The 27064-nt window shown below is 54.5% G+C and overlaps 1 protein-coding gene across 7 annotated transcripts in view; it reads left to right on the forward strand.

Moving 5' to 3' along the window:
* Window positions 1-25791, forward strand: part of RALY (RALY heterogeneous nuclear ribonucleoprotein) — a 115274-nt gene extending 89483 nt beyond the window's left edge. For 6 of the 7 annotated variants that reach the window (XM_083873075.1, XM_083873076.1, XM_083873078.1 and 3 more), the window contains 8 exons: window positions 7611-7875; window positions 11331-11403; window positions 17657-17704; window positions 17878-18035; window positions 19069-19182; window positions 20108-20247; window positions 23947-23995; window positions 24212-25791. In XM_083873075.1, the coding sequence (XP_083729201.1) occupies window positions 7620-7875; window positions 11331-11403; window positions 17657-17704; window positions 17878-18035; window positions 19069-19182; window positions 20108-20247; window positions 23947-23991 (834 nt within the window). In that variant the 5' untranslated portion in view covers window positions 7611-7619 and the 3' untranslated portion in view covers window positions 23992-23995; window positions 24212-25791. Of the gene's footprint in view, window positions 1-7610; window positions 7876-11330; window positions 11404-17656; window positions 17705-17877; window positions 18036-19068; window positions 19183-20107; window positions 20248-23793; window positions 23916-23946; window positions 23996-24211 lie in introns of those variants that run through there. The other variant, XM_083873080.1, reaches the window with a different exon arrangement.
* The last annotated feature ends 1273 nt before the right edge of the window (window positions 25792-27064 follow it).

Below are 27064 nucleotides of genomic sequence, written 5' to 3' on the forward strand. Positions count from 1 at the left end.
GTGGAACAGATGATTTTTAAGGTCCCTTCCAACCCAACCGTTCTGTGTTTCTCCTAAACCCCTCAGAGCCAAGGAGAAGCTTGATGGGTGCCCCAAGTGAGATCTCCCCTGTGGGACAGTTGTGCCAGTTTGTTGTAGGGGCTGTTAAGTGCCCAGGCTTCCCTGAAACTCATCTGTCTGGCTGCTTGCAAGAAAGTGCAAATCACTCCTGTGCTGGATCTTTGTCTTCCAATGTAATGCTGCTGGTTTAGCCTTTAAGTTCATATAAACAGAATGGTTTGGGTGGGAAGGGACCTCAAAGCTCATCTCAATTCACCCCCTGCCATGGGCAGGGACACCTTCCACTGTCCCAGGCTGCTCCAAGCCCCGTCCAGCCTGGCCTTGGGCACTGCCAGGGATCCAGGGGCAGCCACAGCTTCTCTGGACACCCTGTGGCAGGGTCTGCCCACCCTCACAGGAACAATTCCTTCCTAATATCTAACAGAAACTGACCCTCTTTCAGTTTAAAACCATTCTCCTGTGTCCTGTCACAACAGAGGTTTTTGTCCCCATCAAGTTCCAAAAAATTTTTGTGCTCCTCCCTTGCAAGTGGCAAGAAAGATGTTTGGATGTGGAAGGTTTGGGATGAAAGCAGTAAGGCCAACCTCCAAAGAGCAGTGAGGTCAGGGCTGGAGTTTGCCCTGCACAGGAGGATCTGAGATGGTTAGAAAGACCTGGCCAAGGTGCACCCCACTCCCACTGGAGCACCACAGGCTGGATCACCCATCCATGCTGGCAAGACACAGATTGCTGGTGCATTTCCTAATACCCCAAGTGTCAAATTTGCCCCAAACCTGGCAGGGACCAGTTTGTCCCTGTGCCCCAGTGCAGGATGTCTGCATTTATCAAACCTCTGAGCTGGAAAAACGTGTGACTGGTGGAGATGTGGGCAGGATGGAAAACCACATCTCCCCTCCTGTGAGCAAATGTGATTGGGGGGGGGACAAGAGCCCGGCTGCTGCTGTCACAGTGACACAAAGAGCTCCTGCAGGAGTCCTGGGTTTGCTTTTTGCTTTCCCTTCCCCTGCCATGACAGTTCGTCACTCACCCGGCCCCTGGGGTTTGCAGCCACCTGGCTCTCAATTAACCAGCTAATCTGGGAAACAAGGCACTGAGAGCAGGAGGGGACAGCTTATCAGGACACCAGTGCCAGCCCTGAGCTCTTCCTGTGGAATAGAAGGATTTTTAAGGGATTCCTGCATGTTGTCGGCAGCAGGGACAGTGTGTGACATTGCTGCCAGGTGTGCTGTCACAGGAAGAGAGGAGAAGCAGAGGCAGGGAGAGGAGTTTGTTGGCATCCATCCCTCCCAGCATGGAACAAGGGCATGTGCAGGTGGGCACAGCCTGTCCTGGGCTGTGGGAGCTCACTGGGACCCTGGAGTGCTCCTCACCACCCCTTAGAAATGGCACAGGGAATCCTTGAATTTCTGGGGTGCAAAGCTCAGTTAGTCCCTGTTGTATTTTCTTCTCACCTGGCAGTGGCACAGAGGTGTCCTTGTGCCCAGAGGGAGGAACCCCTGGAGAATCTCGGGTAAATCCCAGCTCCAGGGGTGTGTGGAGGGTCAGCTTGCAGGGATGGTGGTCAGAGGGTGCTGGAAAGCCCAGCCTGGCTGCAGAGGATGTCCCCAGATGCTCCGGGGGTCACCGTGTGTGGCCTCACTGCTGTCCCCTGCAGACTCACAGGGACTCTGCCTGGGCAGAGGGGATGGCACAGGCAGGAGGGAGGGAAGGAAAGAAAGAAGCAAGGAAAAGGGGAAGGGAGTAGGTTTAGATTAGATATTAGGAATAAATTGTTCCCTGGGAGGGTGGGGAGCCCCTGGCACAGGGTGCCCAGAGAACCTGTGGCTGCCCTTGGATCCCTGGCAGTGTCCAAGGCCAGGCTGGACAGGGCTTGGAGCAGCCTGGGACAGTGGAAGGTGTCCCTGCCCATGGCAGGGGGTGGAATGGGATGGACTTTAAGGTCCCTTCCTCCTCAAGTGATTCTGTGATTCTAGGAAGGGTAGAAAGAAGGAAGGAAGTGTAGAAGGAGAAATCTTACTCCTGGCAATCTCATCCTTAAATCTCCTTGTGTCTGTGGGTATTTGGGTCTGGGAGTGCTACTGCAATATCTCTGGAAGCTTTGGTGAGGCTGGGGGCACACACCTCTCCACCCCAGACCTCTCCTGTCTGGACCTCAGTTTCCCTTGCAGAAAATAGGGATAATCCTAATACTCTGTCCTTGATGTTCTCTGGCATCCTAGAGGTGAAGAACCCCTTTCCACGTTTGTTTATTCATGTCCAGGTATTACTCCTTGTTGCCTTTGTCTGATTTCCAGCTCTAGTCCATCTCGTGGCAGTTGTGGGATGGGGGATGAAGGGTGAAATCCGAGCTGTGGAAATGCACCTGCTGATGGCAGCAATGGTTATTGGAATATCCTGCAATTACCAGGAATGTGTGTGTGCTGTGTTGGTGTTTCTGACCAGACACATCACCGAGTTCTGACTCAGCCCTGCTGGATGTTCCATGGTGTATCCAAGTGATGGTGCCTGCAGAGGCCACTCTCCTCCCCAGCTGTGGAGCTGTGCTGTTTGCCAGCTGATGGCTGTGCTGGATTTCACCTGGACACACATTCCCTGATGGAATGCAGGGAGAGGGAGTATGAAATATTAACATCCATGGTTAAAATGCCCTTTTCCAGTTGTTACAGTAAAGAGGCCAGTAAGTGGTGCCAAGTGACTGCTGTGTTTAAGAAGAAATCCCAGATGAGTGGGGCAGAGGAGGAAAGGAGGCTGATTTCTCCAGGGGATGCCTGGCTGGTTGTGGCAGCAGCAGAGTGCTGGGTACTGGCACACACAGTGCCCAGGGGTTGTGAGACACCAGTGATGGGGCCCAAACCCTCCAAATTCCCCAGCCTTGGCCTTCCCTTCTCTCTGCTGCCAAATCTCTGCTGCCTGCCTGGGCAGGGCCAGCAGGGCATGGGCAGATGGCCCTGGAGAGCTCCATCTGCAGAGACATGGTCCCACTGCCTCCCTCCCAGCCCAGCCCTCCCAGCAGCATGGCCATCACCTTCCCTGACCTTGGCCTGGCCATCTGGTGGCCCTGTCCCATCTCCATCAGCCCAGGCACGTCCCCTGCACAGGCCTGCTGTGTCCTGAGGTGACACTGGGCATTCCCAGGGATGAGCTCCCTGCTCCATCCCTGTCCCTGCAGTGCAGAGTGTGTTACCCATAGGGAAGGCTTGATAAAGCCCTTTCCACAGGGCTGGAAGCTGCTCATCCCATGTCCAGCTTTATGGGATTGTTTGGTCCCAGCCTCCCAGGTGGGCAGGAGAGGACACAGCACAGGGAACAAGCCCAGCACATGCTGGCCCAGCTGCAGGAAGCTGGGGAAAGTCACAGGAGCCAGACAAGGAGGGTGTGGGTGGGGATGGGCAGCAGGGACCTGGGGGAGGCACAGATTCCCATTTTCCAACCCCCCAAGTCCACGGCAGCCAAAATCTTCATCTTGGGAGATGCCTTAGGAGATTTCCTTCTCCCAGTGAAGATCCATCTGGTACATTCCTGCTCACACCTCAGCTTCACCCAGATCTTTTTTTTTTTTAATAGCAAACCCACATGGGGAAGGGTCCATTGACAGCTGCAGAGCTGGTTCATGTGGCACCTGCTGAGGGCCCATGGAATTGGGGGGGAAATCCCCACCCTCCCCACATCCCACCTGAATGCTGCAGCCAGCCTGTTCCAGCCCAGGCCCAGGGGCACCTTAACCCACATCCCTCCTGCACAGCCTAAAGGAGCTCAGCCCCTGATGTAATTGGGTTTTGCAGCTGCAAACAGCTGGGCAGAGCTTCAGGCTCATGTAAATAATACCTGACTGGGCTGGTTCGTCCTTGGGCTTTGCCTGATTTGGGACTGGGGGGTAGCAGCAGTGAAGCTCTTCAGTGCTGGGGTGTGAAGGCAGAGCCAGGGCTGTGTCTGATTTTGAGGAAGAGAACATTCCTCAGCAGTGCCTGCAGCAGACACAGGCCTGGAAATTTGACCAAGCAACTTTATTTGTGTGGCAAAGTGACGTGGTTGGTGTCTGTCCTAACTTCAGGAAAGCTTTGGACACAGTCCTGCAACACCCTGACATCCAGGTGGGATCCAGGCCCTAGGGCAGGGCAAGCTGTGGATGGTGGGTTCCAAGGATGGGGGAGAAGGGCTCAGACTCTGCCCAGGGACTAGGGGAATTTCTCTGAGGTCTGGGGGAAAGGAGGGCCGCGGGTGGGTAGAAAATGGATTGGAGACTTGCCCAGGCTCTACCAGATGAGGATGGGAAGGTGGGAGTGCATCCTGTAGAGGGGAAGCAGCTTAGAGGGACCAAGGGTGTCCCCGTGGCATGGCCTGGCGTGGGGGAAAGAGGTGCCAGGGCAGGCAGGCTCTGAAAGAAGAAGATAGAGGTTTCAGGAGCTGGAGACTCCAGGAGTCACCAGGTGTAAAGCCACGTGCTGGAGTCCCCTGTGTGACATTGCTGAATCCCCAGGGACACGAGGGCTCTCTGTGGGTTCAGGGCAGGTCTGATGTGTCCTCGGGGCAGTGAGGCCACCCAGGGCTGCAGACACCCCAAAGTCTGCAGGCTCTCTGAAGGTCCTGCACAGCCTCAGCCACTCCCAGCACATTCAGGATGGAGATTCCCTGGGCACTGGAGCAGCCTCCAGCTGGGCTTGGTGCAGATGCTCAGGATTTCTGTGAAACAAGTCCTAAAGGTTTAAGGTGGGTACCCAGAGTGACCAAAGAGCTGGGAAAAGCCTCCATTTCTCCTCATCTGCACCTCTTCCAGGTGACACTGCAAAAATAAGTTCAAATAGAGAGCATTAAACAAGGGCTGATGTAGGGGTGGAAGTTGGAGCACCACTTACCAAAGGTTGAGAATTGAATTCACTTAGATTCCTTTAAAAGTCCTGTCCTTTGGCTATTTTTCCCAGTGTTTTTAGGAAAACTCTGCCTGCCAGGAATTGGTTTTAAAGTAATAAAACAAAAGTCTCTGGCTCTTTCAGTCTGTAAGTGTGAAAGAGAAAATATGAGCCAGACTCAGACAAAGTCTAACTTTTTTTTTTTTTTTATGATTGGATTTAGCAGGAAGATTATTTCCAGCCTCAGTGGCAGGTTAATGGAGTCGCAGGGGTTGGAGCCAGAGGAGATTTACTGTGGAGTCACATCCTCACAGAGAGGCTCAGACTTGCCAGGTGTCTCCAGTGCTCTGTGTGGTCTGGCTTTAAGTGGTGAAAGGGATGGAGTGTGCAGCTCTCTGTGCTCCCAGGTGGGAAGGTGGAGGTGTGCCCCTGGCAGCTGGGCACAGAGCCTATTGCTGGGGGATTGTTCAGCATCCTGTGGCTCCTGGGTCAGGCTGCAAATACCCTCTGCCTGTGGGGATGGGGCAGTCTCCTCCTATGTCCTTGTCCTGGAATTTCAGATCCTGGGGTTTGGAGCTCTGCTGCTGAGCCCTAACACAGCAATGCTGCTCTGTGTGGGCACCCTCGGGCAGGGTGGGACTGTGGCAGGAGCAGATCCTAAGGGACTGGGAGCTCTAAAGGGAAAATATCCACCCCTAAGGAGCCAAAACCAGGCTCCCCTGGCAAGGGTGAGATGGCTGTGATGATGTTCTCCCCTCTAGCAGAGGAGAGAGAAGCAACCAGAGATTTTCATGTCCTGTGGGGAATCTCTGTGCAGGAGAGCACAAGGAAGAAGCAGGACTGGGGGTTTGAAAGGTCTTGGATGCAACCCCAAAATATTGTGGCTTCTTGCCAGGCTCAGCCTGCCTGGGGCAGGAGTGCAGGAAAGGGAACTCTGTGGCTCAGGGCTCAGCAAAGCTGGAACATCCCACAGGGCCCTGTCAGTGCCTTGGGCAGGCTGGGCTGGGGCAGCAGAGCCTGCCAGGGCTGGGGACCAGGGGACAGTGTCCACAGGGGCTGCACCAGTGCAGGCAGGCAGCTGCCACTGTCCCCACCTCGGGCCAGGCTGGTCAGACGTGGGCTTGGAGCCCAGAGAGCCAAAACCCCAAAGCCAGGCAGTACCAGGGGAGGTGCTGGGGATCACCAGGCAAGGGATGCCAGGCAGGGAACACCAGGCAGGGAACATTAGGCAGGGGACACCAGGCAGGGGACATCAGGCCCTGTGGTAGCAGTGCAAGCCCTGTGCCAGGCTTGGGGCCCTCCAGAAGTTGTGGACACCCTGATGGTGTTGCCCTTGGGAGTGGGAGCAGCTGTGGTTGCTGCTGGAAGGGGCTGGGGAAGAGCAGCACCTCAATGTGCATCACTAAACACTTTGCACAGCTCCCAGGTAAATCCCACACCTCTGTGTGCAGCACAGCAGGGATCCCAAAGTAACCCTCTGGGTCTGGAAGGTGGAAATCAAGCTGATCTCTCTGGACATCTGTGGGTTTTGCTGGAGTTTGAGCAGACAGGCCACTGCCTGGGATTTCTCACGATTTCCAGCCCTGTCCCTCATGCTCAGAGGGCAAACCTGTTCCCAGTGGCTGCCCATGAGCTACCCGAGCCATGAAGGAGGAGGATCCTGCCTTGCAGCCGCGGGAAAGGGCTTGGAGTGGCTCCCAGCCGATGTGGTGGTGATTTCTGAGCCAACAGTGACACCTCCTGTTCGCACAAAACCCAGCCCAAAACCTGGAGCAGGCAGAGCAGCGCAGGTGCCAGCAGGAGCACATGGGCTGATCACTGCTTCAGTCTCTTCATTTATATCCAGAAATCCCAACTCCCCTTCCCCGGTGCAAGTGTGGCCCCACAGGGACAAACCCATCCCTGTGCATGGTAAGGGCTGGGCTGGGCTGGGAGATGTTGGCTGGGAAAAACCTGGAAAGTGGGCATGAACCAAGGTGCTGGATGCAGACTGCTTCAAAAAGAGTTCTTTGAATTGTGACTTATCATAGAGAGGTGAAAGCTTTGGTATGGCAGTAGTAAAGCTTTTACTTAGATGTGAAATGGATTTAAATCTTGGTTTCTTCCCTTAAAACAACCTCAGAATCACAGAATACTCTGAGTTGGAAGGGACTCACAAGCATCATTAAAGTTCATCTCCTGGCCCTGCACAGAACCAACCAGGTGTCAGCCTGATCAATTAATTTCTAGCAAAAATTTAGGATTGACTGTGCCAGTGGTCTCTGAACACCCAGAGGCTCCTGGAGATGGGATCTGTCCCACTGTGACTGGTTCATGCCTGACATGTTTGGTTTTCTGAAATTCCTGTCCCAGGGAATTTTCTGTAAACAAGAGACATGTTTTGGTAATGGCAAATTTGTTTACATATTTCTCCTAGGAGGGACTTCTTCTTGATGTCCCTCTGGTCTGACCAATGTGATTGAAGAGGTTTGTCTTCTTGTCACCATTTGAATTGGTCTGTGTAGAATAGTATAAAAGGGGAGACACTTCCCGAGAATAAAGGAGTCATTTTCAGCCTTCTGAAGTCGGAGTGTTTGTGTTGCTGTGGTGTACTACAGTGACACTATGAGCAGTTGAAATTGAGGAGCTGCCTCCTCCACCGAGAGATTTGTTTTCCTGTGAATCTCTCTGCACACCCTCCTGACTCCCCACCTGTCCTCACAGGCCTCCAAGATGTCCTTGAAGGTGCAGACCAGCAACATCACCAACAAGAATGACCCCAAGTCCATCAACTCGCGGGTGTTCATTGGCAACCTCAACACGGCAGTGGTGAAGAAGTCAGACGTGGAGACCATCTTCTCCAAGTACGGGCGCGTGGTCGGCTGCTCCGTGCACAAGGGCTACGCCTTCGTGCAGTACTCCAATGAGCGGCACGCGCGCGCCGCCGTGCTGGGCGAGAACGGCCGCGTGCTGGCCGGACAGACCCTGGGTGAGTGCTGCCCCAGCCTGCTGCCCTCAGCCTGCTGCCCCAGCCTCCTGCTGCCCCGGCTTCCTGCTGCCCCAGCCTTCTGCCCCCAGCCTCCTGCCCCAGCCTACTTCCCCCAGCCTACTTCCCCCAGCCTGCTTCCCCCAGCCTGCTGCCCCTGCCTGCTACCCCAGCCTGCTGCCCCTGCCTGCTACCCCAGCCTGCTGCCCCCACCTGCTGCCCCCAGCCTGCTGTCCCCAGCCTGCTGCCCCTGCCTGCTACCCCTGCCTGCTGCCCCCACCTGCTGTCCCCAGCCTGCTGCCCCATCCTGCTGCCCCCAGCCTGCTGTCCCCATCCTGCAGCCCCTATCCTGCTGCCCCTATCCTGCTGCCCCATCCTGCTGCCCCCAGCCTGCTGTCCCCATCCTGCTGCCCCTATCCTGCTGCCCCAGCCTGCTGCTTTTCTTGCATTTTTACCCCACCCCAGTCTGGAAATGTGTGGAGTTTAAGCAAGGAACAAGAGAGGCAGCTGCTTGGTGTAAAGTAGTTTGTTACGTGGCTGGATCAGTCTCACCAAGGTCAGAGTGTTACAGTCCATGCCATCATGCAAAATGCCTTCCAGCATAGAGTCCCCATGTCAGGAGAGCTGATCTCCAGAGCAGCTCAGCCTAACTTCAGCCAGCAGATGTTAAACGAGAGAACTTCCCCCATGTCTGCATTGCTGTGGGATGAGAACTAACAAGCAAATTCCCCACGCCCCTCAGCTGCACCTTTGCTTATTCAGATTACTCTGAGGTGTCATATTCTGAGATGCTCTTGTCACCAGCTCCAAGCTGAGAATTGGAACTGGGGACAGGATTTTTAATGAAAAATGGTGATTTCCAAGCCTGCTGTGGGCAGCAGGCACACAGGAAAGCAATTTGCAGCCCATTCCCACCCTGCTGCTGGCACAGCAGCCTGACATAAGAAGTTGTGCTGAGGCCATGCTGCTTCCTCTGAGGTTTATCCAGATCCCAGAAACTTCTGCTCACTTCTCTGGAGCTCCAGAGAGAGGAGCTGCAGAACTGGCAGAGCTCAGCATGCCAGGAATGCTTCCAGCCCAGATGTTGCCCACATGTGCAGCCTGAGATAGGATGGAGAGGGCCTTGGGGAACCCAGGAGTTCCTTGTGATGCTGCAGACAGAGGAGTTGTGGCCAAGAGACAGGGGGCACCTGCTCACTTGGCTGAAGAGAGAGATGAAAGGTGTGCCATGAGAAAAGGCTCCTCTCAGAAAACCTCAGCTGGAGAGACACATCCTGGCAGCAGAAAGGGTTCATGGCCAGGGGGCTGCAGCTGTGCAGGGTTGTGTCCTGGGCTGCAGCAGGGAAGGACTGATCCCCCTCTGTTCCCCTGCACTGCCAGCAGCCTTGGTGGCTCAGCAGGCTCAGGAAGGTGGCTGTGTGTGAAATGGTCCTGCTGGCAGCAGCTAGCCCTGCCCTGTGCCCGTGTGCAGCCCTCTTACCATCCAGGCTCAACACTCTCCTGCAGCTGGGAATGGCAGGGTGGAGGGAGGGAAGGGAGGCAGCAAGGAAAACACAGGCTCTGATGGGAATGTGCCTCTAGAGCAGCACTCAGTGTCATGGCTGAGCCAACCACGCATTTGTTGTTCAAGCTGAGAAAGAGGCCAAGCTCCAGCTTCAGCAGGAGTAAGGCCTCTTGACAGACCCTAAGAGGCAGCCAAGGAACTGCACAGCAAGGCCTTGAGCAGTGGGAGTGTGTCCATGCCCCTCCAGAGTTGTGTTCTGTGTGTGCAGCCTGTGCTCCTCCTGCTCAGCCCATCCCAGCACTGCTGCAGCCTTCCTGTGCTCCTGAGGGTGATTTTCTTGGGATGTTCCTTTGGCTCACTTTGTAGGCTCTTTATTTTGATGGTGTGTGGACCCACCTGTCCAAATTTCCTCATAAAGTCCCTTCATAAAGCATGAAAAAAACAGAAGTTTTAAATGGCCTGATGTGCTAAAGGTTGGTTGAGTGCCCCCTAAGGTGCAGGTAGCAGAAAGCAAGGCATCATTGAAGAAATTCCTCCCTGTGATGATGCTGAGGCCCTGGCACAGGGTGCCCAGAGAAGCTGTGGCTGCCCCTGGATCCCTGCAAGTGTCCAAAGCCAGGTTGCATGGAGCTTGGAGCAGCCTGGGACAGTGGAAGATGTCCTTGCCATGGCAGGGGTAGAATGGGATGGGCTTTCAGGGAAGATTTCTTCCAACCCAAACCATTCTGGGATCTTTTTCTCCCACCACCTCTCTGGTCTATCCCAATGCTCCCGTGGGGAACTGGTCCCATGGAGCTGCAGGATGTACCCAGGGTGGGACATTCTCAGCCCCAGGTCCCTCAGGGCAGGTCAAGACAGGCCCCTGAGGACCAATAGGTTCAGTAGATGACTCACCTGTGATGAAAAGTCTCCTGGATCCTCCCAGACTTCTCTAGAAACACAGGTGTGGCTCCTCCAAGCTCCTGGAGATCACTGGCCTCACACCAGCTGATGAAGAGGGTTCTTACCAACCCCATGGACTTGGCAGCTCGTCTTCCATTCCCGCACCTTCCACTACTTGGATTTTTGATATATGAGGGGTTTTTTTATAAAAATGCTTCTTTGTCTTTATTCCTGCTGTACTGAGGAACATGGTTTCATGATGGGCTTGACAGTGCTGGTCCACATGAGGAAATCCTGTCTTGCCCAGCTCAGATCTGACACACCCAGAGGTCTGACACCTCTTCATACACACAGGACCTGAAGAACCAACAGGGTTTAGGGCTGATTAGAGAAGGCAGTGGGGCATTTTCCACTGCTCATCTCCCTGAGTTCTGGCTCCACACCTGATGTGGGATTCCAGGCTCTCAGCAGCTCCATTAAATTGGCTGCGTCACATCAAAAGCACGTTTGGCACCATGGCCAAGGAGTGACATTTCCTCAGGGGATTAGAGGAGCTCGTTCTCCCCTCCCCTGGCAGAAGATGCTCCCCCAAGAGCAGCTGCAGCCATGGGTACCCTGTGCGGAGTTGACCACAGCCAGATCCACAGCAGTGCCTGGCTGGCTCGTTCCCAGTGTTCCTTGTTACTCCCAAAGGATCAAGGGGTGGATGCTCAGCAGTAGCACCATGCAGCAGGTTTGGATTTTGCCTTATCACACCAAACTCTCCCAAGAAAGCTGTCCTGGATTTGTATATGTGGAGTGGGCCATGTGCAGGGTGCTGACTGCTCAGGGAATGGTGAGTGGCTCTGGAAGGCCAAGGGAAGAAGTTTGCCAAGTGTCAGGGTTTATTCACCTTGCTGTGGAGCCCCAGCAGGCCCCAGACATGCCAGAAGCAGGTGTGAATGTGTGGGAGGTGTGGAGGAGCTCATGTCTCTCTGGCAGGGCTGTGTGCATCCAGCCCAGCTCCGTGCCCAGGAGGGGTGAAGGTGGTCAGGGATGTGCCATGTCACAGCTGTGTGTCCCTTCCCTGCAGACATCAACATGGCCGGGGAGCCCAAACCCAACAGACCCAAAGGGCTGAAGAGAGCAGCCTCTGCCTTGTACAGGTAGGTGTTAAGCACAGTGAGTGAGGTCTCCGGGCTGGTGTTTGCCCTCCAGCACCCCCCAGGCACTGCCCTGAGCTCCCTGTGCCTGCCCCCAGCAGCCTGGGCACTGCTACACATCCAGAGCTTCTCCCAAGGGCTCTTTCCCTTGCCAGTGCCCCTCGGACAGTGGGGGCCCCAAGGTTGGCCAGTGCCTGTGGTGATGTGGGAGATTTCCTGGGCATAGTCCCACCTGTGCAGGTGTTGGACCTGGGGAGGGGTGGGCAGTAGCTGCTTTAACCACAGGAGGGGTGGCAAGAGGAGCACCCCCCTCCAGCCAGGGAGCAGGAGTGAGCACAGAGGTGCTGGGTGTGGGGGAAAAACAGGGAATAGGGATAATTCAGGGAAAGACAAGAATGGTTGTAGAAGGGAGAGAAGAAGAAAGTGGGAAGCCCTTGGGGTGGCAAATGGAGGTGAACCAAGGAGGTGGCCAGGGGAAATCCCAAGGGAGCCTGTTCTGAGGAGGACAACTAGGAGATCAAGGGAACAGGAGGGACAGGTGGGACATGGAGAGGTCTGTGGCATGTGGAGCATGTTACAGATGCCAGTGAGCCCTCAGCTTGAGAGAATTTATCATTATTTCCACAAGAGGTGAAGATTTGCATTTAAGCCCTAGACTGGAGTCAGAGGAATGCAGGAGAAACTCATTAAGTTGTTGCTTCTGCTTGCAGAAGGGGAAACATGAAAAGGTACATCAGGAGTGCCCTGCAGGTTCAGGAACCCAAAACCAAATAACAAGGTCCCCAAATGTGTTTTATTTATGAATTGCCATAATTTTGATGCCAGTCTCATGGTGAGGAGACTGAGGGGCTGACTCAGGAGTTGGAAGGTGTGAGGTTGGGAGGAAAAGACTAAAATCAATGTTGGGGTTATAGGTGGGTGTAGCAAAAGGGGAAATCATGAGAGAACTGGAGATTTTTCCAGAAAAAGAAGAAATAAGTGTGAGGGGTGAAGAGAACCTTGTGATTCAGGCTCAGCCATGTGGTCCTGCACCAGCATGGTGTGGAGTGGCAAATCCTGGTTAGAAAATGCAGCTCTGGCACAGCCAGAGCCCCGAGAGCCCCAGCAGCCTCCCAACACCCACAGGGCATCCCTGGGTTCCTTCCAGCCCTCAGCCCTGCTCCCTCCTGGCAGCTTCCAGGAATTTTTCTCCTCCCACCCTGGGACCCTTTGGCCTTTCACAGGACATGGCTCTCTGGATTCCCAGGGGATGCCACTTGAGGGGAAGGAGATGGGAGCAGAGATGACACCAATCCTGTTGTTCAGCTGCACGTGGACTGCTCATGTGGGGCTGGGGCCATAACACACATCAGCTCCTTCCATACATCTTGCACTAACGAGCTTTTCATTTACTGCTCAGCCATGCCTGGAGCACTAATCCCTTCCTCTGGAATGACCAATATTTCAGAATTCCAGACTGCTGAGAGAGATGTTTGCTCCCTCCCGCAAATATGGATATGCTAAAATATGGGCCAGAGAACTGCACTGCTCCGAGCTCCAGCAATATTTCATCCCAGACTGGCTGTCAGATTAAAACTTTGCCATCTGGACTGGCAGAACTTACGATATCACCTGGAAAACAGGGATCCCAGGTTTGCAGTGAGCTGTGGTTACAGCTTCCCAAACCACCATCAATTTTCCTAAATGTTAGACTTCAAAAATCACAGCAATGTAATTTATAGAAGTGCTGTGTTAAATGCAGCAGAGGATTTTTTTTCAAAGGCTGGGTTTTGCTTTGCCTCACTCCAAGTCTGCATGGGAGGGCCGAGGGGAAGGGAAGGCAAGGGAAATTCCATTTTGAACACACAGGGAACAACAGTTGTGGCATTTTCGCCTATCCACCAGCCTAGGTGGGTGTCCAGGTGTTTAACAGAAATCCTGGGGGATGTAGCCTCCCATCCACCTGCACCCAGGGTCACACCACCATCAGTTTTCTCAGGTGTCTCCACACAAGGCACCTTCACTTCTCACAAAGCCTTGCTGCCATCACTGCTCTCCTCCACTCTTGGATCTCTGGGCCTCCCTCCTTCTCTCTGCCATGTCCCAGAGCATCCATTTGCACGAGGAAGGTCCTTGGCTGCCCCTGCCTGGCACATTGGCCACCACCACAGTTGGGCATGTGAGCTGCTGTGACCCTGTCCCCAGGGAGTCACTCACTGCCTCTCCAAATCTGCCTTCTGGCAACACTTGTTTGTTTTTTTTTCCTGCACAGCAAATGTCTGGACAGGATTTCCTGGGGCATTTGGGGCTACGTTCAGGTCGGTGCCAGAGATCCCACCCAGATGCTGTCGGCTGGCTGGGAAGGGGGGGTGGCTTTGCCAGTGCCACTCGGGGCTTTTGGAGGCACAAATCCCCTGCAGAGCTGAGGCTAAAGCTGCTCCATGGCCAAAAGGACAGAGAGGATAACCCAAGCAAGAGCTGCTGAGTGTCTGCAGTGCAGTGGCCCTAGGAGGGGTCTCTGAAGAGGTGACAGGGACAAAACACTGCTGACTGACTGTCACAGCCAGTGAACACTGGTATCTATCCCCTGTGTACACCCAAACCTGGTGTCAGCCCATCCCCAAACACCCCTCTCAGGCCCTGGTGCTGGAGCAGTGACATCCCAGTGCCAAATCCACATGGACAGGGCTGAGAGCAGCCCCAGGGCAGAGGGGGAGGTGAGCAATGACGTCCCAGCCTCCAGCAGCCCCAGCACTCTGGGAATGCCAGGCTTCATCCCACATTGCCTTATTTCCCACTGCCTTGGCTGTGTGCAGCAGGAAGGAGTCTCATACAGCTCCACAAGATCCCTGTCTGATCAATGCCACATTTTCCAAGCAGCTTTCCAGCACAGCTTTGCCCACTGCAGTAATGCCATGACAGAAGGGTGGGAGCTGAGCTCACCGTGGCACTCATGATTAGCAGTATCAGGCAGTAATGAAAGCACAGATGCTCAAATGCACATTTGCTGTTCAGGTCCAGGCTCAGAAGTGGCCCCACAAACGTGGTGGGGAGGCAGCACATGCAAACAATCACCCCTCAGTTATGAACAGTTGCATTTTGAACCTGAGGCAGTAAAAATGTTGTTTGATTGCTGAAGGCCAGCAAAGCAGAGGCAGTGCATCAGGAGGTGGAAGCATGGTGTTCCTTGAAGCCTTCCTGCTTTCCAGCCTTTCACTCTGGTTGTCCCTGCTTTATTCTGGAAGGGTGCAGTGTCACCAGCTGACTGAAAAACAGCAAAAACTCTTCCTGTACACAAAGACAGAGCTGCCAGGTCACTGAGGAATCATCCCTCAGTCTCAGCATGGTTTGTCCAATGTGCAGCGGAATTTTCAGGATAAATCACCCGTGCTAAGGCACTGTCTTAACCAGCTTTTTTCCTGGAATCATTCTGGAAGACCTGCCCTGTGCTCAAAGGCTGATTCCAGGGATGCTGCTAAAACCATCCAGCCCCTGCCTCCCTGGCATCATCTGTTGAGCCATGAGTGACTGGTGTGTTACAGCAGGGTCATTCAGCCACAGGCTGCCCCAAATCCCTCATTCCAGCCCCCTGCCTGCCTTGAGGGCTGCCCCATGGTCAGCAGGAATCCAAGCAGCACTGCAGAGGCTGGGTTTGTGTTTTGGGAGCTCAGGACTAGCTCCCTGGGATAATTATGCCCCTAATTCCTTTGGGGACGGTGGAAGTGTCTCCAGTCCCATAAAGATTCAGGGCCAGGGCAGGAGAACCCCCCACCCTTGGGCTTAGCACCCACAGATGCTCTGGGGCCCCTGGCCTGCAGTCCAGGCATGGTGTGACCCCTCACTGCCTCTGGGAATGCCCTGCAAACCTGCTAGGAGTGATTCCCACCAGGAAAGCACAGGGTTGCCCAGCTTTGCTCCCACGTTCCCTGTGGAAACAGGGAAAAACCCGTGCAGTAACATTGACAGGGGTCATTAGCCATTTCATCCAGCAGATGGACTGGTGTGGGAAGAGGCTTCACCTGAGCTTTTGGGCATCCCTGTCCTTCTCCAGCTCTTCTCCAGCCTTCTCCAGGTGGGATCTACAAATAGCTGAGGCTGAGCTTCATCCTATTGGTGCTGGAGCCAAGTCCCCTCCCCAGACACCCCCAAGCTTTGTGTTGTTTATGAACAAATGCTTAAAGCTGCCTCGTGGTCTCCAAGCCACAGGGACCCTCCCAGCACGAGCAGCTGCTCATGGAGAGAGTTTGTGCTGTGAATGAAGGCTCTGCCTCATCCCGCTTGGAGCCCTGGAGCCACGGGGAGATGCCACTGTCTCCTCTTGCCTGGGACTGGGGAGAACACTGGCTCTGCTGGAGAGAGCCAGGAGCTCTTCACCAGAGCCTGTCAGGATTGAAAATATTACAAAATTGCAGCAATTTCATTTGAGTTGCATCTAAGGAGAGGGAAAAAATTGAAGAGGGAGAGTCTGACAGCGTAGAAGCATCCTACTTCAATTTTCCTTTCAAATGGCTTCCTATTTTGATGGCATTTTGTATTTATTGGATTCAAACAGACCTGGAGTCAAACATCCTTAGACATCAAAGTGAATTGGCAGGCTGAGGGGAGCTATTTTCTTGGAGAGTTTTTATATCTCCAGGTTTCACCCCCAGTTAGAACAAAAATCCAGTTACCCATCACAAAAAGCTCCATGGAAGTGCCTCATTCCATGCTGTCCATCCCCTCAGCCCCACAAACAGCTGGGTTCATTCCAGCAACAGCTGCCCTGGGAGGAATTGCCTTTCCCTTTCAATCCAGAAGAGGGAATAAATACACACAGCTCATGCAGTGGTTGGGACAGAGGCTGTGGGATATTCCTGTCTCCTCTGAGCCCAGCAGGAATGTTAGCTACGACTCAGGTCAGAAGGGGAGGGTGCCTGAAAAGAATCTGGAATTTGTCAAAAATGGCTCTTTTCCACCATGCAGTAGAATCTGGGAGGGTTGTGGTGATTCCACCTCCACAGTCACATCTCCCCACCAGTCTCCTTGCTCAGCAGTGAGACCCTGCACTGCCCATCCCATCCTCAGCCAGCTGGGAATGCCACAGGCGGCAGCTGATCAGAGATAAGGCCCAGCTTTATGGAATATCTCCTCACTGAAGTCCCCATGGCAGGGCCTGACTGGGGCAGGAGCTGCACAAGCCACCTTCTTGTCCTTAACCCTGGAACCAGCCCCTTGGCCCCAAAGCAGCTCTGGTGTCTCCAGCCATCCACACGTGCTCAGGTTCTCCCTAGGCACAGGCTGGGTCTCCAGATGCTGCCACAAGCATCTGGGGAACACAAGGAACATGGAAAAATCATATTTCAGAAGCCAGCCAGTTACTGCAACTAAACACTGGCTGGGAAGCTCAGTGTCAGAATAGGCAGGACAGACCTCCTGGGTCCAGCCTGGAATTCTGCTCCAAACAACACTTCCCACCAGCCATCCCAGTCAGCCACACACTGTTCTTGTCACTTCTGTCCAAGATGCAGGACACCAAATTAACTCTCAGCTACACACCTGGGTGGTCATCCTCCTTCCCTGTCCCCAGTTCCTCGGGGCTTAGCCCTTTCCTCTCCCCCATCAATCTCTCGTTCTTTTCAGCCACTTCCAGGAGGCAGGACAGACTTTGCTTTCTGGAAAAAGTGCTTTTAGTGCTTTGCACTAGCTGTGTTTGTTCAGAGCAGAGAGGAGAGCACCAGAACATCTCTGACTTTGGGCAGTGTTAACCGAGTCCCAGCACACCAGGGCAGGTGCTGTGTCCTGCTGGGACAGCTGCTGCCAGTGCGAGGGGTCAGACCATCTGGATTGTGCTGCCTTGAGAAAAACCACCTGCACCAAGGGGGGAAGGGCTACTGGGTCTCCCGGGAGTGGGGAATGCTCCTACTTTGGGTTAAAATGCAGCTCAAGCTTAAGAAAATAGGACGTGGTCATTGTCTGGCTGAGGGAGGGCGGAGAGATTTAAATTTAAAAAATCCCCATAAATATCTCCTTCATCCCGACTTTTCTCCACCCACATCTTCTTGCTCCTCCTGGGGATAAGCAGGTTGACACCCCTCTGCCAACATCACCGTCCCCAGTGCCTTCAGTCCCCGGTGTCCCCCGGGCCCGGCCCATCTCCCTTCAGTCAGGAGAGTCCCTCAGGGAGGGGGATCCATTTATTCACCCCCATGGCCCTGGGGGCGCTCAGCAGGTGCCGAGGGAGCAATAATAATGAATTACCAGCACTAATTAACCCCTGACGCCCTGACTGTCTCTGCAGCGGCTACGACTTCGATTATGACTATTACAGAGACGACTTCTACGACAGGTGAGGCCGCAGCCCGGGGGCTCTGCGGGGCGGGCGGGCTCCGGGGCCCGGCCCGGGCTGTGGGGTGGTGTCCGCCGGCCCCGATCCCGAGAACGCTGCGGGGCCGGGGCTGGGGCACCTCGCACAGGGCTGCCCGGCCCCACCCGCCTGCCCTTCCCTCCCCTTCCCCTCAGGATCTTCGAGTACCGGGGCCGGGTGTCGCCGGTGCCGCGGGTGGTGCCGGTGAAGCGGCCGCGCGTCACCATCCCGCTGGTGCGGCGCGTCAAGGCCACGCTGCCCGTCAAGCTCTTCGCCAGGTCGGCCGCCATCAACAGCTCGGCCAAGATCAAGTGTGAGTATGGGCCAGTGCGGAGTCCCTGGAAGCCCTCGGGGCAATTCCCAGGGCGTTGCCTTGGGAGGATGGACCATAGAGTCTTCCCTGCCCAGGATGAAGAAAGCCCTCCCCGTGGTGCTGTGCACAGTGCGGCCGGCCCCGGTCTCTCCCCATGCTCCTGGTTCTTGTGGTTTCTCCTTTCCTTGTTTCCCTATTGGTGGTGGCATTCCGGGTGGCTGGCCCCATTTTCCCTATGGGTCACTGACCTTTGTACTACCCCATGCCCTCAGACTATTGGTCCCTGACCCCTGTTTTAGGCCTGCACACAGCACATGGGCAGGTCTTTGGTTCCTGATTCACCTCAGTGTGCTGAACTAAACCTTGCTGGAACTGAATCATACAAAGGCCCTTCTTGCCTCTCCTTGCTGAGCCTAGTCATGGCATGTGTGGATATGCGAGCTTGGCTGCTTTGCCTGAATCCTTCCACAAGTGGCTTTTCCACAGGAGATGCTTATTGGGATATAGGTAGCAGCTGCAGTATCTAAAAAGCACACTGATACATGCCAGGGCTGGGGACGTGTGTGGGGCTGCACAGGGATCTCCCAAAAACCCTCAGAAGGCCCCAGACACCCGGGAGCAGCAGCCCAGCTGCACCTGGGGAAGGAGCAGGTACAGCCTGAGCCAAAGCCTGGGCTGGGCCTCCACAGCCTGCCTGGACACAGCACCCACGGGCTCCTTTGGGAGCAGCCCCACAACTTCCCTGCCAGTTTCCCAGCAAGTTTCCAGCCTGGGGTTCCTCCGTGGTTTTCCTGCCTGCTCAGAGAGGTGCACTGGGCCAGGCACGGGGTGGGGCTGCTCTGCAGGGCACTGAGTGCCTTCCTTTCCTTCCTTCCTTCCTTCCTTCCTTCCTTCCTTCCTTCCTTCCTTCCTTCCTTCCTTCCTTCCTTCCTTCCTTCCTTCCTTCCTTCCTTCCTTCCTTCCTTCCTTCCTTCCTTCCTTCCTTCCTTCCTTCCTTCCTTCCTTCCTTCCTTCCTTCCTTCCTCTCCCCAAGTGAAGAGCAGTGAGCTGCAGACAATCAAAACTGAGCTGACACAGATCAAATCCAACATTGATGCTCTCCTGGGCCGGCTGGAGCAGATTGCTGAGGAACAGAAGCTGTCTACAGGTCAGTGGGGTGCGGGGGTGCCTCAGGGCTGGCCTTGGGCATCACAACTTCCTCCAGGCTCTGGCAGGGAAGTGTCAACCCCCAGGTTCCTGGGTAGAACCACAGGCCAAATTTACATGCCAAAAACGCTGCAATTATGGAGTTGGGGGTTAAAATTATGAGACTTTCTTTTCTTTTGTCATATAATTTGTATTTTGCTTTTTTGTTCTACTATCCTATTTTACTCTGTAATATCCTATCATATTGTATCCTATGTTCTATTCTATTCCTTTCTATTCCTGTTTTTTCTATTATTTTCTATTCCTTTCCCATTGCTTTCCTATTAATTTACTATCCTATTTAATCCCATACTATCCTATCCCTATCCCTATCCTAATCTTATCCCACCTTTATCCCACCCTTATTGCTATCCTATCCCATCCCTAGCCCTATCGCTATCCTAACCCTAGTGCTAGCCCTATCTTACCCTATCCTAGCCCTATCCTACCCCTATCCCATCCCAGTCCCATCCCTACCTCTACCTCTATCCCTATCCCTATCCTATCCCTACCCCATCCCTATCCCTACCCCATCCCAATCTCATCCCTATCCCTATCCCTATCCTCACCCCTATCCCTGTCCCTATCCCTACCCCATCCCTATCCCTATCTCTATCCCTATCCCTATCACTACCCCTATCCCATCCCTATCCCTATCCTGCCCTATCCTACCTGGTTCCCACCCTGTTGCTGGGGGCAGTAGAACCTTCCCTGCCATCCCCAGGCTGTCGCAGGCTGCCCCTCACAGTCAGCAGCCCCCCGCAGTCGGTGCAGGAGGCGTTTCCGTCACGGTGGTTCCCGGCAGTGGGTTGGGGCAGTCTGTGCTCGCAGGGCCCCGTTCCCATTCCCCGTTCCCGGTTCCCGTTGCTGAGGCGCTGTTCCCGCAGAGGCGCGAAAGAAGGCGGAGAGCAGCAAGAGCGAGGTGTCCCAGGAGGACACGGCCTCCGAGGCCGAGGCCGCCGCCGAGGAGCCGCTCAACGGGGACGAGGACGAGGGGCTGGCCCGGGACGAGTGCGAGGATGAACTGGTAAGAGAGCTGGGGCACTACATCCCTGCAGCAGAGGGGTCCAGGAGTGGGCCACAGCTTCGCTGGAGCTTGCCAAATCCCCAGGGAAAGTTGTTTTCCCTTCCTCCAAAGAAATTGCTGTGTTTAAATCTGATTGTTGCTCACAGCTTGTTCTTCCAAGCCACTCTGCTGCCTTCAGAAGCACTGCCCATGCAAACACCTGTGGAGGTGCTGAAGAAACTAGTTGGCTCTTGTAATACAGACATTTGTCCTTGATTTCACAACTAGGAGTGGTTTAAACCAAGCCACTCTGCTCCCAAGTGATTCTTAGATGGATTTAAACACACAGCAAAAACAGGCTGTGTTAGAGCTGCATTTGCAAGTGTCCTTGCAGCTGAGCAGACATCCACAGAGTCACAGGAGAGTTTGGATTTGAAGGAACCTTAGAGAACTTCTCATCCCACCCCCTGCTGTGGGCAGGGACACCTTCCACTATCCCATGCTGCTCCAAGCCCCATCCAACCTGGCCTCGGGCACTGCCAGGGATCCACAGCTTCTCTGGGCACCTCACAAGGTGGAACAATTCCTTCCCCATATCCCATCGAACCCTGCCCTCTGGCAATGTGAAACCATTCCGCTTGTCCTGTCACTCCAGGCCCTTATCCAAAGTCCCTTTCCATAGGCACTTTTCCCATGGCACAAGTATTTAAACCCCAGTGATGTGTGGGGCACACATCAGCCCCCCTGCCCCTAGTCCTGCCCCAAACAAGGTGATCCTGGTGATCTGTGCATTTGGATGGGAGCCCAGTGTTTGGGTACAGAGCAGGTCATTCCAGGCACTGCAGTAACACTGGCAGCACTGTCATTTATCCCAAACCAAAACTTTGCTGGGAACAAAGTCAGCTCCAGATCCAGGCTGAGGCCAACAGGACTGCAGGGCAGAAGGGCATGACCTGCCCTGAGTGGCCCCTGGAGCAGCTCCAGTCCCTCCCCACCTCAGCACTGGTGGCAGCAGAAGTGAGGCTGAAGCTCAGCATCCCTCTCCTCTTCCTCATCCCCCATCCCTGGGGTGACCACGCCACACATCCATGGCACTTCCCAAGGCCTGAAGCTCCTCCAGCTCCAAAGACCCTCAGCTGGTGTGTGCTGGTTTGTGCTCTCCTGCCCTGTCCTGCTTGAGCCATGATGGGTGAGGGCTCTGAACGGGTCCTTCAGCTGTTTTGGGTCTGGGGCCTCATGGCTGGAGTCCATCAGTCCTGCTGCAGGGAGACATCATACCAGGCACTGGGAAGAAGAAAGGCACAAGCTCCATGTCAGGAAAAGGAAGGCCAGGTTTGAATTACACCAGGGCAAACAGATGGTAGGAATTAGGGGGAAGCTTGCTGATGTTAATGACAATAAAGCAGCACACAGCCTGTCAAGAAAAAATGTGCATTTCTCTGTCTTTGCTGGGGTAAGAAGACAGTGGAGAGACATCTGCTGGCAGTGGTTTGGGAAGAGCTGGTCCTCATTAAGAAGAAAAGAAAAAGATTACTGTTTCAGCTCACTTACATCTCTCTTTTCTGTAACTGTCTGGTCCTGATGTGGCATCAAGACCAGAAATATTGTATTGCCAGCCTCAGGCAGGCTCCTAAGCGCTCTGGATGGTCGGGGCAGTGTGTGAAGGTCATATGCAGGGAGCTTCTCAAGCCCTGCAAGGCAGCTCAGCAGAGCTCACAGCACTTAAGTCCCCCCAGTTCCTGGGAAAGACTCCTTTATCCCACACCCCAGTGTGGCTGTCACCACCTGCTGTCCATGGGCGTGGCACCCACATGGGGGCCCTAAAATCGCTTTGGCTCTGAGGGGCAGAGGAGTGGCAGGAGAAGAGCCAGAGGTCACTCAGAGCTGAGGGAGTTTATTGAGTTCTGAGCCATAAATTTGGATATGGAAAATATTAAGTGCAGCTGGGTTGGTGGTCAATACTATTTACTACACTTAGTAGGGGATACAAAGATTATTGTGTGTGTGCCTTAAATGTCACATGTGAGCAAGAAAAATGTCACCTGCCAGCCCTGGTGTCAGCTGAGGGGTGTCTTGAGGGATGCCCTGCTCCAGGGGAGATCTGTGCACACAGATAGCTGCTCTGGAGGGAAAGCTAAAGGGATCCTGATGTGCTCAGGTATCTGCAGCACACGGGTTGATTTGCAGTCAGATTTTCTTCTGGTTTTATGCAGTTCTGGTCATTTATCTGCCCAGTGTGCATCTAAACAGTTTTTGGGGTTGATGCTGGGTGCCCACTGGAAGTCACACCATGGGAGTCCAGATGTCCCAGCCTCCTTGGCCTCCAGAGCCGTCTTACATGGGATTTTACCAAGCAGATCGGTGAACAACCCAAAATCTGCTCTCTTAAGTTCAGGAATTTGATCTGCTCTTGGTGTTGGTCACTTCTCTGGGATACTCAGGTTTACAGTCCCATTGGCTCTGCAGCCAAGGCTTCTCTCTCCACCTTCATATCCCTGACCAGGTGTTCCTTGGCCATCAGGAACCAGAACAATGTCTCCCCTGCCCAGCTGGGTCAGAACTTACTCTTGATGCTGTCCAAAAGTCTCCTGTATCTTGTTCCAGCCCTGCTCCTTCCCAGAGATGCCAGGGGGGTGGAGGTCCCCCCAGGGGCACCACTGCCACAACATCACTCACACTGGGCTGGCCTGATCCTCCCCCACAGGCTCCCAGCTGGCTCCCAGGCTGTTCCAGGGCACATCCCACTGCAGCTGGGCTCTTGCCCAGGGCAGGGCCACCTCCCCTGGCTTTCATGCAGAGCCTTTTGTCTTGCCTTTGCTTTTGGAGCCCCTCATTTCCCCTGCAGACAACTCCTGGATCCATTTCCATCCCGAAATACTCAGCCGGTGCAGGAGGTTAAACACCACTCCTGAGCCCCCCATTCCCCCAGTGATGCTGCTCTGCACAACAGCTCCAGGAGGAAATTCCACTGAGAACCATAAGGGCTGGAAAAGACTTCCAAGACCATCAAGTCAGTCCAAATACATGCCATGCTTTCCAAACCCCTGCATGGGGAGCCGTTCAGCACCATTATTGTGGCCTTTGGAGTGGTGGATGAGTATTACCATTCTGGATAATGAGTTCTGCTGCAAACTGGGACCAGTTCCTGTGCTCAGCCGAGAATCAGGACACTGATTTGCCTTTGTGGGCTGATGCACCTTGGCAGCACGGGGAAATTCCAGAGAACAAGAAACAGAGTGAGAGGAAATGGCCTCACACTGCCAGGGGAGGTTTAGATTGGAGATCAGGGAAATTTCTTCACTGAAAGGGTGGTCAGGCCTTGGAACAGCTGCCCAGGGAAGTGAACATGGAGGTGCTGGGTTAATGGTTTGACTTGATGATCTTGGAAGTCTTTTCCAATCTAAATGATTCTGTGGTTCTGTTACTTCCAAGCCCTGGAGGGAATTGCACACTCCAGGTCTGTTTGGCAGAGCCATTTCAGAATAAGGAGCCAGAGGAAACTGGTGGTTTTCCCTGGGCCTCTGCTGTTCCAGAAAGCACAGCCCTGGCTCCTGGTGTCCATCCCAGGTGTGTTTTGTGGCTGGTCCATCACACTGAGCACCCTGGCACTGCTGTCCCACAGCAGGGGAGCATCTGGTGAGTGAGCACATGTGAGGTGTCCCAGGCAGGGCAGGAGGGACACAGGGTGATTCACTGTTTGTGGTTCCCTTTTCCCTGCAGGAGAACAGCCATTACACAGACGTGGAGGATGCCAGGCTACAGTAACCAGGTACAGCTCCCGTGCTGCTGATGGAGCCAAAGCTCTCCTGTTGGCCTTGGGGGGTTGCTGCTTCAGGAGAGGCTCTTTTCCACTGATCCTCTGTGTTTTCCTAGCATGGAGCTTGGCTGCTCAGCTGGGTCACTGGCCAGCCCTTCACCCCTTTCCTGAGTGACAAATCTCTGGGGTTCAAGGACAGTGCTGTAGCTCCCCCTTCTCTCCTTGCAGCTGTGAGCAACAGTGTGAGGAAAGCACGAGGCTAAACCCTGTCCTGGCACGTTGAGCAAGACAAGCTGAATGGAAGTGCTGCTGTCATCTCTACCTGGCATCCAAAGGAGAAACATGGCCCGACATCTTCCATCCATCTGTAAAGCAAAGGCAAAGAAAACTCATCCTCCCAGCAGATCCCCACCACCCCTGCAATGGATTCAGAGCTCTGCAGGCAGCAGTGGAGGCAGGAGCCAGACCTGCACAACCCAGGGCCACCACAGAGACCAGGAGAGCAGGTGTGTCCCCAGGGGAGCCTGAGGTGTCCTAGAGCTGCTTGCAGGAGAGCAGAGAGCACTCAGCCCAGCCGAATAAATATGTTTTTCCTGTGCGAGGTGAGAGCCAGAGCATTTCCTGAGGGAGGAGTAGTGTCTCAGTTTGGACAGTTTGTGTTCTTGTGCTGAACATCCTGTTGGGTCAGAGGCTGTGGAGTGAGCTGTCCTCCAGCACGGCCACCTCCTGTCACCTCTCGTGTGCCCCATGAGCTGCTGTGTGTCCACGGTCACTTCCAGGTGGAAAGGAGTTGGTGCTGGAGCAGCTGCTGTGCTCTGGGAAGCTGCTTGGAGAGGGAAGGGGAGAGGAAGCTGCAGGAAAGCAAGTGATCCCAAACACGAGAAAGCAAGCAAACGTCACCTTCAGTGGTTTGGTATCAGGGCTGAGCGAGCCCCTGCAGAGTGAGGGGTGCCAACAGATGTGGATGAGCCCCTTTCCTTGGACCAGCTGCTCCCTGGGAGGGATGTGGAACACCCAACTCCTGCAGCCTGGAGCCAGAGACATCAGCCCCTTCCCTGGCTGCCCACATCTCCTCCTGCCCCAGCCAGGACACGTCAGGAGAGTGCTGTGACCACTCCTGCCTGAGCTCCAGCGCCCGAGGCTGGGATAGGGAATACCCCGAGCACGATGCATGTGGGTGTGCCAGCACCTCCCCTGCTCCCGGATCCAGCTGCTTTTTGCCCCGTGCTGTCAGCAGAGGGCTCGGCGTGGGAGCAGCCTCAGCCCTGCTCCTCGTTTCTCCTTGCTGGGCTCGTCCTGTTTTCTCGGGTAGACGGGACTGAAGCTCACGCAGCACTTTATTCAGACCTGGTGTGTCCTGCCCGCCCCTTCCCCTGCAGAACACACACACACACATACACATCAGTGCTTGGAACCCAGAGCAGTGTCCACGCCTTCCCCTGGCCAGTCCCTCCCACACAACACCTGCGTGGTCCTGAGTGCTCCAACCTCATCCACAGCATCTCCTGGAAGGGTGAAGGGAAAACAGCTCCAGGGGTGACACTTCCCTGCCCCGGCACCATCCTGGAGCACGCATGGCTCTTGAAGCACAAAGTTTTCTTTGCATTTCTTAGTTTGGGCTGCTTGAGGAGGGGCTGGAGGGAGACCCGTGCTTGCCCCGCCCTTGCCCCGTTCCTGTGCAAGGTCTGCCCCGAGCTGTTCTCCAGGCCTGGAGAGATGAGCTGCAGGTTTGGCTATGAACTGACTGTGCTGCTGCTGTTTGGGAGAGAGGTGACCTTGTACATACAATCCTGTATAATAAAAGAAAGAAACCTAATCTGCTTCCCCTCTCTTCTCTCTGCCACACACACACACACACACTTGGTTCTTCTATTCCAGACAAGTTTTTTTTCCCTTTCCAAGCCTCAGCTCTGCCCACAGGAGTCTTCTATGTCCAAGGTATGTCCCACTGCGCTGAGCAAAACATCTGTGTTCACAGGGGTTCTGGGATTTTCCCCTGGAGGTTTGGAAATATCTTTGATGCAGGAGAGCAGGGGCCAAATTCAGGCCTTTAATCTCTGGACTTTGCACTGGTCCAGCTCATGACAGACTGGAAAAATCTGGCTGCTTTGCCAGTTTGCACAAGCCAGCAGTGCTAAAAACTGCTCAAGCACAGTGTTGCTCTGGTTGGCACCAGAGCAGTGTCAGGAGGGACTAGTGACCACATGGGGAGACTCCCAGAATGGTTGAGGTTGGAAAGGACCTTAAAGGACACCTTCCCCTAGACCATGTTTCTCCAAGGCCCATCCAACCTGGATGGGTTCTTTGTGGCTGAGCCACCATCCAGCCCTGGAGAGCAAAACAGCCTGAGTTTATGGTGTTTATGGAGTTTATGGTGAGTCTGAGATGTCTGAACATCCACCTGTCCATCCATCCTGTCACCAGTTCACTCCAATGTGAGAAAGCAGCAGCATCAGACTGGTGGTTGAGTGTCTTTGTGGCTGGCAGGAGGAACAACAGGAGGGGAAAAAAAAACCCCAAAACCAAAGTAAGTCAAACTGTCTGTCAAGAAGATGGGAATCAGCCCAGCCTTCAGTCTGCTGAGCCACAGACCCAGCTCTGGGAGCTGCAGGGGCTGAGGCTGCATCACCCCAGCTCAGCTTTAGAGCACAGCTTTAGAGAGGCCTCCCAGCAATCCCAGGTTTGATTTTGTTCATTGTTTTGGAAGGAGAGCAAGGGACTTGGGGAGCTCCCAGTCAGGCCCTGGGAGCTCCACTCTGCTCTTGGCTGTAGGTGGGGCCCAGGGAAATGAGCTCTGGGGTTTTGGTGCTCAGTGAGGTCTGTCCATGACCATGCTGAGAACCCAGAGGGGCAGCGGGGGTGGGACAGGGACACCCCCAACCCCTTCATTCACCCTTTGGGCCATAAAGCTCCTGCAGAGCTCCCTGTGGCTCCTCTGGTCCATCAGAAGAGGAATGGGGTGTCAGGAGGGGTCACCCCTGGCCTGAGCAGGGTTTTCCCACAGACCCATTTAGGTTGGAAAAGCCCTCTAAGGCCACCCAGTGCAACTTCCCCCAGCTCTGCCAAGGCCGTCACTGACCC

The sequence above is a fragment of the Zosterops lateralis genome (genome assembly GCF_965231275.1).
Source record: "Zosterops lateralis genome assembly, chromosome: 16".
Taxonomy (NCBI): Eukaryota; Metazoa; Chordata; class Aves; order Passeriformes; family Zosteropidae; genus Zosterops; species Zosterops lateralis.